The 9873-nt window shown below is 48.4% G+C and overlaps 1 protein-coding gene across 2 annotated transcripts in view; it reads right to left on the bottom strand.

Annotated features, from left to right (window-relative positions):
- LOC126548291 (neprilysin-1-like) overlaps positions 1 to 9623 on the bottom strand; it is a 100259-nt gene extending 90636 nt beyond the window's left edge. The window contains exon 1 of one of the 2 annotated variants that reach the window (XM_055063773.2): positions 8409 to 9623. In XM_055063773.2, coding sequence (XP_054919748.1) covers positions 8409 to 8437 — 29 coding nt within the window. In that variant the 5' untranslated portion in view covers positions 8438 to 9623. The remainder of the gene's footprint in view (positions 1 to 8408) is intronic. The other variant, XM_050196441.3, reaches the window with a different exon arrangement.
- Between the last annotated feature and the right edge of the window lie 250 nt (positions 9624 to 9873).

Here is a 9873-nt window from a genome sequence, read left to right on the forward strand (position 1 = left end):
CAAGTTGCTTCACTCGTCGATCACTCACGGCTCAGTGATGCGACCGCGGTCAACCCTCTACTGGCCATACAGAGGTGCACATCGAGGAAAATTGAAACAACTCGTTCCCTCTTATTTCGTTTTTCTTTTTCCTCGACGTAAAACTCTGAACGGACATCACAGGGGCGACAGCGCGGTCACGGTGCCAGAAATCGCGAGTGATCTCTCGCGTGTTCGTTCTACAAGTGCGTGTTCTCGTCCGGCCTACTCCTTCCCGCTTCTTGTTTCTACGATCACACCACACGCATTTTGTGCAAAACATGGCTACAATACCAGACCGGAGCCTGCTATAGATACGTTCCGCGTTTTTACAGTTTATCTGCGCCCCGTACACGAGGTAGTCTGCAGCTTCCTTGGGCGTTAAGATACGTCCTCACTTGCGCAAGGCGCTTTCGCGGCAAGAATTCTCTGGTATAGCAGCTTAGGCTTGTTGGTTTTCTGCACGAAAAGCGATTCGTGCGCTAGTGCAATACTTGAAGTGCACCGGCTTAAGAGACCGTTTATAGTGTCCCTGTGTATAGTGTCCCCCTCCCACACGCACCCAGTGCTTACTCTCTCCCTTGTTTCCTGTTTCTGTTCCCCTTTGCCCCACCCCAAGTGCAGGGTAGCAAACCGGGTGCTCTTCTGGTTGACCTCCCTGCCTTTACTGTCCTTGCTTTCTCTCTTTCTCTTTCTTCCATCCTGGTGTTAACAGCGCGAAACGTAGGCGGGACACGAGACGAGACGACGACACCACAAGCGCTGACGTAATAAGCGCACCGATTTGCGCGCGCTTACTTCCGCAAGTCTGGACGTATACCTTTACACTTCCGGGCAGACGCGTTACGCAATAAAGCAACGCAAAACGGCGTGTTCATCTGAGACCGCTGCGAGTTCCGATTCCCACGATATCGTCGAAAACGTTTCGAAAGCCTTCGGTTATAGCGGGTACACGTTGCACACGATCTTCTCGCTGAAATTCGATAACAAGGCGTCGCGGCGTTTGTCTTTCGTCGCAGTGGCGTGAGGCTTAATCGGACCGCCGGTAATTAGTCCCGTCATTCCCATCGGATTCTGGAGGGACGCGGAACGTGGCGATATCGATTTTACGTACATTTAATCGTTCGGCGCGGGCGATGCCGTCTCAGAGAGGGAGAAGAAAGAAGGGAACTGTAAATTCCTCAGATTTCGTCGTCTAATTCGGAGCTACGAGCGGCGCTCCTTCTGTTATCGCACGACATGGCGGACTGTTAAATAATTTACGCCCTTAAACGCGGATAAGTGTGTAAATCGGTCTAGAACTCACAACCTTACACATTTTTTTTATTCCTTTCTCTTCCCCTTTTCCCTTCCCCCTGTGTGTAGGGTAGCAAACCGGACGCTCGTCTGGTTCACCCTCCCTGCCTTCATTCTCCTTGCTTTTACTCTCTCTCTCTCTCTCCCACACACACACTCACACATATTCCTTTTTGAGTGTAAATGTGCAAGTTATAGAATGGTTTACACCCTCATTCACTTTTAACAGTGTATATTATTTTACAGTGTTTGTGTGGGGGTGGGGGCAGTCATGCCGACGCGAACGCCATTATCTCGACCGCGGAGATATAAGTCGTATTTTTTTGCGCTCATACTAATGAATATTGTTGCCTGCCACGTGGCTGTGGCTTCGCGATACCGTGCACGAGGTTCGCGGGTTCGAATGCCGCTCCGCAGCGGCCGCGTTCCAATGGGGAACTGAATGCAAAAACACCCGCGTGTACCGTTGCGTCTTTCTTTATTTATTTTTTTTTTGGGGGGGGGGGGGGGGGGGGCACACGTTGACAAACCAGGGGGCAACATTGATCCGCAGTCCTCCCGACTACGGCATCCGCTCATCCCCCACCGCTGGGCAGTCTTGGAATCTATAGTTAACATTATAGCGTGGCCACATCGAGCCTAAAAAAGAAGTCTTTTTTTTCTCTCTTTCTCTGCCACGTTTCATTCCACGTTTTCTACTTGCTTTTTCTAAGCCACGTGCCCAGTTTTTAAAGTACGCCAATTTGGTTCATGTACTAAAAATCAGCGAGCATAGCATATGCTGGCTGTGAGGATTTAGCCGCAATCTTGGGGAGATTATAAATATATATATAGTAATAATAGTATTAATATAAGACCAGACAGAACGGTTTATCTTTTGCAAAAGCTTAAAATCTACAATTGGTAGTCCATCTGCTTTATGTTTTTTTCAGACAGAATTTCCGATAAGCAGTTGGAATTTGTGAATCACTTATTCCATCGTCCCAATCTGTTACAGCAGCTACTACTTGCTGGATCAGCTTATTGGCGACGTCGCGAGAGCAGGGAAAGTTGGCTTCGCAGTGATGTATATAAACTGAAGAAGAAAACATCAATTGCTACGAAAGAATTCCCATTTCCTGGCACGAAAATAAGTGTACTGTTTCATGCCAACTCATTAGGCATTCAATGACGTCGCCAAAGAAATCGAGGCTGTGTCTAATTTGCATAAGGCTGCCAATCCCGTCCTAAGGAGTGTTTCCATGCGACGTGTTTAATTTCTGTAAGCGCATGCTCGGTTTCCTATGCTGATCAGTTATTTTAACGTCACCCTTCCATTTATCTCCCAACTTTTTTAATCAATATCATGACTTCAACATTTCGCTGAATAGACTTTATCACTTTTTTTTGGTATGATGCGTCTGTCGTCACACCATAAAATTTGAATGTGATGTCCTTGCCATGATCTGTTTATAAGATGCAGTCATTACATTCAGCACATCAACCACCAAATCTTTATTTCACAGTTAGAAATATGGGAGTAAAATGTTTATACCCTTTTTCGAGAAGCTTGCATGCGCTGCTCTGTAGATCACGAAACCGATTGTTAATATACTTCAATATGCGTTTCCAACTACAGCCACGCAATGTCTCACACTCGTTTGTCTTCTAATGTCGATACTGTGTTTATTGATACCACGGTATCGAAGTGTCACCCATGGGTATCTCTTCCTTTCCTTTCTCTCTCTCTATCTTCTATATGTGCGATGGAAATTTCTAAAGATCGACATCGTGGAAAGCTTATCTTGGCACGTCTTGTTAACCTGAATGGACGCCATGCGCCATACAATGGATGTTTCACACCCTACCGGGAACTTCTCATTCTATACTGCGTTGTTTCTGAGGGAAGTGAAACAGCCCCAACGCTTCACCGTCGTTCGTTCGCCGCTAAGCCAAATGCGCATACCAGCGTTTTCAGCATTCGTGTTATCCGGGCAGTCATGCTCAAGCAGCACAACCAACGTAAGCTCAACATTTAGTAACATTGGCTGTGCAGCCGACGACGTTCGCTCAACGTTCGTCCAATGCTCGTCCAATGTATGCCCAATGTTCGCCCAACGTTCGCTTAATGTTTACTCAATGTTTGCTCAACGTTTACTCAACGTTTACCGAACATTTGCCGACGTTTACCTAACGTTCGCCCCGCTTACATTAATGCCTGGGTTACACATACACTCGCGCTATGATGAAAGCGAAGAACACCGACGCGTTTCTCCGCAAGTTTTGGAAGGGATATCTTGAAGATGGCACTGTATAGTCTCGGTGTAGGTGCTAACTGCGCGTGGCGACACCGTTGGCTTCAACTTCACCATTTCTTCGTGTTCACAATTGCAAAATGTGCCCTAAAGAAATCAGTTACGGAGACTTTCTCTCCGGAATGATCCGCCGAAAGTTGCAGACCTGCCATCACCATCATCAGCCTGGTTACGCCCACTACAGGGCAAAGGCCTCTCCCATACTTCTCCAACAACCCCGGTCATGTACTAATTGTGGCCATGTCGTCCCTGCAAACTTCTTAATCTCATCCGCCCACCTAACTTTCTGCCGCCCCCTACTACGCTTCCCTTCCCTTGTAATCCAGTCCGTAACCCTTAATGACCATCGGTTATTTTCCCTCCTCATTACATGTCCTGCCCATGCCCATTTCTTTTTCTTGATTTCAAATAAGATGTCATTAACTCGCGTCTGTTCCCTCACCCAATCTGCTCTTTTCTTATCCCTTAACGTTACAGCCATCATTCTTCTTTCCATAGCTCGTTGCGTCGTCCTCAATTTAAGTAGAACCCTTTCCGTAAGCCTCCAGGTTTCTGCCCCGTAGGTGAGTACTGGTAAGACACAGCTATTATACACTTTTCTTTAAGACCTGCAAATATTCTGTAATAAGTAACGCGTCCCTAACGAAATGGCTCCACTTGGGGCCCGTTTCAGAAAGTGCAAGCTGAAACGAAAGCCCTCGCTTAGGCACACACGTAACGACGCACGCGCCGACACATACACGTAGGTACACTGATGATAAAAATGCCTAAAAAACAATAAATATTGGACAAATGATAAACTGAGTCGATTAACGAGGGCTGTTCTATAGCGAGTTACGTGCACGAAGTTACGCTTAAAAGGATAAACATTCGCACACGTTCGTGCACAACCCGCACGTTATAAAAATGGCTCCGAAATAAGAAGCACCCAATAAAGAACACTCTGAACAATGATCTGCTACCGAAACCGTGCGCGCATGCGTGGGCGCCCGCATACTCCTTGAAACAAACACGTACGCGCACACACACACACACACACGCACGCACATACTGCTACACGCACCAGCTTATATGCACGATCGCTTCTATAGTAACATTCGCTCACAATCAAAATGGCTAAAAAAATAATTCCGAGAGAAAACGGAAAGAACAGAGAATAATGCACTGTGGGACAAAGACCATGCTCTGAGCGACCCGGAAGTGCCACGGGGCGGGGGGAAAAAAAAGCCTCCCTCAGTTAACGAGCAGGTGTCGCGCTAACGCTCCTGTAATTTCGGGGACACCCACTCTTCGCGTTCACTGGGCCGACATTCATTCTTAATTTGAGCTCTTTCTTCTTTTTTTTACAACCACTCAAAGGAATCGCCCGGACGTTTCCATTGAGAGCAGCAAGCTATTTCTTGAGAACTATTCGTTGTGTCATAGCTTATCCCGTTCAATAATAATAATAATAATAAAATAGAATAGAAGCTAGAAGTGCACTCGTTATTCGCGAAAGCCGTCATCCAGCAGTGCCCGTCGGATCTCGAATGAAAGCGAAATCATGTCTCGTCGCACCCGGCTGTCATGCGAAGCGGAAAATAATCCGATTATTTTCTTCCGTATTGAAGCGTGGAAGTCTCTGGGTAGCTTATGGTTCTTTTTCTTTCTGTATTCGCTTTTACTTGTGTCTGGTCGCTTCAGTTCGTTTCGCAAGATGCCTTGGCTCATACGTTCGGTGCCGGCGAACTGTCTTTTCGGTTCCCGATATTGCGAAACAAGGACATCGTTTTTTTTATTTTCTGTACGCGTTAATAAGTAGGGCCTTCGTCAGCCCAAGCGTGGAAGCAAGCCTTATTGCGATTCCTTAAGAATATTTATATCACGCCGTTTAAGTCTGCCCGATCGCCGGCCAGGTCAAGGAAGGAACATAAGAAAGAACTATGCGACAGGCTAATCTGCAATTTTGGCAGGCAACTGCCGCGTCGTTATGAAATATTGGACGTCATCTAACCGTTGGTACGCATTGCAGTTCATAGTAAGCAGATAGAAATCAGAACGCCAGCGGCTCCGATGTGCTTGAAGAGGTTAAAGGACGCTCCAGGCTGTCACACAGAAAAACAAGGCTCCTCTATATTGGCAGCCGAAACGTACGTTTAACCCCTTTCGCTACGGCGCTTTGGTCGGCATTCTGCCTTTTATTCCGATTGTGCTACACCGGCCACATGTGGCACTTTCGATCGCGATCGAGCCTGGTCAGGGTCGAAGTTCTCGACCGAGATTGGCTCCCTTCCGGCACATTCGCAAATGAGCCAATCGCGATCGAGTAATTCGATCTCAGTCGGGCTCATATCGCCATCGAAAGCACCCCGTGAAACAGGGGTACATTTGAGCAGACGACATCCCCTCCCTGTCTCCTCTAAGTTACAGGAAAACGATTTAGTGCAAGCAGACAATTCGTTGACGAGTCGTACGTAGTTAAATGCACACAGAGGCACTTCTGCAAATTTAACGCCGGGAAAACGAGAGCGGAAAATGTGGTTGACTTGTTTTACGGTACACGGCACGTCATTTCGCTTCAGAAATGCAATTGCACCGCGTGTTCTGCCAACAGCCTTCTGGAATTCTGGAAGCGTCAGGCCTTCATAGATCGGGCACTACATCTGCCTTGCAAACGTTGCTTTCTCGAGGTTGCAGATGCTTCGAGCTGATGCAACGAGCAGTCGCTTCATTGGCGGGGAGCACGTTTTCACTTTGCAGATACAACAACATAAAAAGAAGTATTAAAGAGCGAAAGCTGATTCCACGAGTAAATTTATCGTAGACTGGGAATAGCTAATTCTGTCCATCTTTCTTATTTATATCTGTGTATTTTTCGCATTGCACATAAAGAAGTATGCACTATGTACTTCAGTTATCTCGTTCGTGAAAGGAACGTGATAGCGCTTCGATATATTTAAAGCCAACTTTCATTTATCGCACCAAAAAAAGGAACTTTTATCATGTGAAACTGTAAAACATTAACACCATCCGAACACATAGCCGGGTGATATGTTGCACAGTGGCCATTTTATAACCTAACAGCGGATTGAATTCCACGGGGCAAATAAGTTAGTGACACCGGTTTGTAATTGTGCGCGCGGTTGCGACAGTAACTGTGTGTTGGGGTGTTTCATTTGCTAATATACACTCTTTGAGTAACCTTTTCCACTAACGATTTGTTAAACGTGGGCCCATTTGCACTTCGGTGTGCTGAAAACAAACTCGTCGAAGTGCAAATCCCTCGATTTAGTTTTGTCATTCTTCTAGGAGACGTGATCCCAACTTTTTTCGCCCTGTGCTGGAAATAGTGTTCTCGGCAATCGTTTAATTGCCTAGTCACGCATTTCGCTATCTACATTGCACTTTCTCCCGATAGCTGCAGGGAAGCCGAAACCACGATATGCTATTTCCTGATAAGGCGTGTCACTTTACTCGGAAGATTAGACATCTGTCGGAAGATGCGCCGGCAAGATTTCTTCACCTAGCAGGGACGTTTGCCTGACAGATGAAGTTTGTCGAAACAAGTGTGCTGTGAAGTTAATTATGCAGCGAGGGGTGACGCATTGCTAGCTGAAGGAAGAGACACTTCGCATGTACACTAGCACAATACGCGCCACTGCTCATTGCTTGCAGCCCCGCCAGCCAGCAAATGTACAAGTTAATTGTTCGGGAATTAAAAACTGATCTGGTCAGCGTTCAATGCATGGCGGAAGTGCTACTGAGATGAAGATAGAACGGGGTATAGAAGCAGAAAATGTGCTGACTCTCCACTATTCTTCTATATAAAAAATGAAAAAAGAAAAACGTAAGCATACGGGCAAATAAAGAAAACGCGTGTGTGAAAAGTACGAAGGGGTCACAACTGTGGCTGCGCGGTGATAAATGTTTCGACTTACGGCACTCTCAAAGTGCTAGCTAAGTATTCAAAACTACTTGTCACTGAGAGCGTTGTACGCTTGACTAACGCACTTGACCCCCTTTTCCTTATCATATGGAAGGCTGCAATGATCTCGCGGGCCAGCTGATGGCCATGATTGGACTAAACGGTCGTGTCACAAAAATACAAGGGTGCGCAAACACACACACATACGTCAATGCGCGGCGATATGGGAAGGGTTCGTCTAAGAAAAGAAGAATTATGGAAATTTACGCGCCAGAATCGGGATTCAGAATTCGTGCGTGCTCAACCAGGCCCGCGTATACCGACTGCCATTAACTTGCGGCAAAACATACAACAGTCAAAACAAAACATGTGGCAACGTCAGATTGAAGGGGCAGAGGTGTTCACACTCTGGCTCGAACCCTTCCCATCTCGCCGCGCATCAACAGGTATGTGCAGGTGTAGCCCGGTCTTCCGTGACACGACCATTTGGTCCCGTCATGGTGAACAGCTGGCCCGCGAGTTCGTCGAAGCATTCAACATTAGAAGAAAAGGGACCGATTACGGTATATCGAGTGACAAAGAATTTGAATGCCTAGCTAGGACATGCAGCGTACCATGAGTCCAACATCTTTAGCCGCGCATTCATGATTGTGACGCCTTCATACTTTTCACACATATTTTTTTTAGTTTGAGTGTACGCTAATGTTTTTTTTTTTTAAATACAAGTTTAGAGTAAGCTCATGTGCCCTTTCTACTTCCTTCTCTCTTTGTCTCAGTAGCACTGCCGCCACACAGTCCACGAATGAATGCGTGCATCGAACCACATTATGCTCGCCACAGTTTCAGCAAGCATCCACCGGAGTCGCGTTAAGTAATAATTCGAAATCAAAGCTCACCTGATCTCCTCCGGCTTCTTGGTGTCCATGGCGACTGCGAGCTTGCGGCGGGCAACACCTCCTTCCGTTCCAGCGCTGCCGTCTCACCGTCGAAATCGGTCTGTCCGCAGCACTTTGGACGAGCTCGTTCCACTTCGCGCCGCAACACCGGTAGTCACTTCGGCAAACGTTGACCGTCCGAGCGCCACGGTGCCTCTGTGAGTCCCTGTCTGGCGAGCCCGCGCACTCTCTCAAAGAAACCGCGCTCCGAGAACGGCACCAACCAGCGTTCGAGCGAGTCGAGCGCGTAGCGGAAGAAAAACGCGACAGCCCTGCAGCAGCTCCCCGGAACGAGCAAGATTCTACGACACTAACGAACGAACAGCGAACGAATAACCGCCAAGCAGCAGCATGCAGCACCACTGCGCAGCCGCTGAACAAACACCGATGAGGTGTTCTTTTGACCCTCGTACGGGGTGGCTATGATGTATGTCACACTCTCCGGGTTGATGATGCCTCCGCCGAATCCAAGGACGAAGACACTGTTCGGAATAAGAAATGAGAAGGCAAAGGAGCACTCTAGCAGGAAGAGTTTGTGGAAGAGAGAAGACGAACCAAGCCGAGGATGAGGAGCTGCCGGAGCAGCGGGAGCAGACGAAAAACAGGGGGAGCGGCGGAAGCAGACGAAAAAGTGCCTTCGCTGCGGAGCAGACCACGGGTGAAAACGACGCCGAAGCGAAACCGAAAGGAGCGCTCGCCCCTCTAGCGACGGTAACGGCAGCTACTGGCGTCGAAAACGGCTACGCGCGCGCGCGCGCGGAATGAAAGAAAAGCACGCATATACAGAACAGCTAGCTAGCCGGGCTGGTATACCGGATGATGATCCGGCCTAGAAGCGCCTTCTTATTCTCCCAGTAATGCCGCGCCGCGCGAAACGTGCCTCTCACGCCGAATACTACGCTAACAACCCGAGCGCTGAACGCGGTTGTTACGAGGCGATAACGCGCGGACTCAAACTAGGTCCCTTATTGTTTTGTGTTTCTATCGCGGCGGCGGCGTTCTCGTGGTAGTCGTTGTCAACGGTGTCGTGCGGTTTGGTTGCGGCGGCGCTGGGAGAAAGTCTGCACAGACAGCACCGGAACAGCGCACAGCGATTTCTCTCGGGCGTCGGAGATCGGTCCTTGGGGCGCGGCGGCCGCGGCAGTGTCTCGGTGGCGTTTAAGCGAAGCGCTCGTGTGCCCGGGCCGGTATAGCGTCGCGCCGACGTCGTCTCCTCCGCGCTTTTCCTCTCATCTTCGCCCCGAGGCAAGTGGCGATGGCAGAGTTCCGAAAAAGGGAAAGGGTTGCGCGCTTGCTGCTGCCTACGATGATGCCAGTGCACGACGTCTCCGCACCACTTCTTTCTCACTTACCCTCTCTTCACTCTCTTGAGCGCTCTCTCACTCTCTCGTCCGATTCGGTGCTTCCTTTCCCACTTCTCCTCACG

This window comes from Dermacentor andersoni, chromosome 3 (assembly GCF_023375885.2).
Source record: "Dermacentor andersoni chromosome 3, qqDerAnde1_hic_scaffold, whole genome shotgun sequence".
Classification (NCBI taxonomy): domain Eukaryota; kingdom Metazoa; phylum Arthropoda; class Arachnida; order Ixodida; family Ixodidae; genus Dermacentor; species Dermacentor andersoni.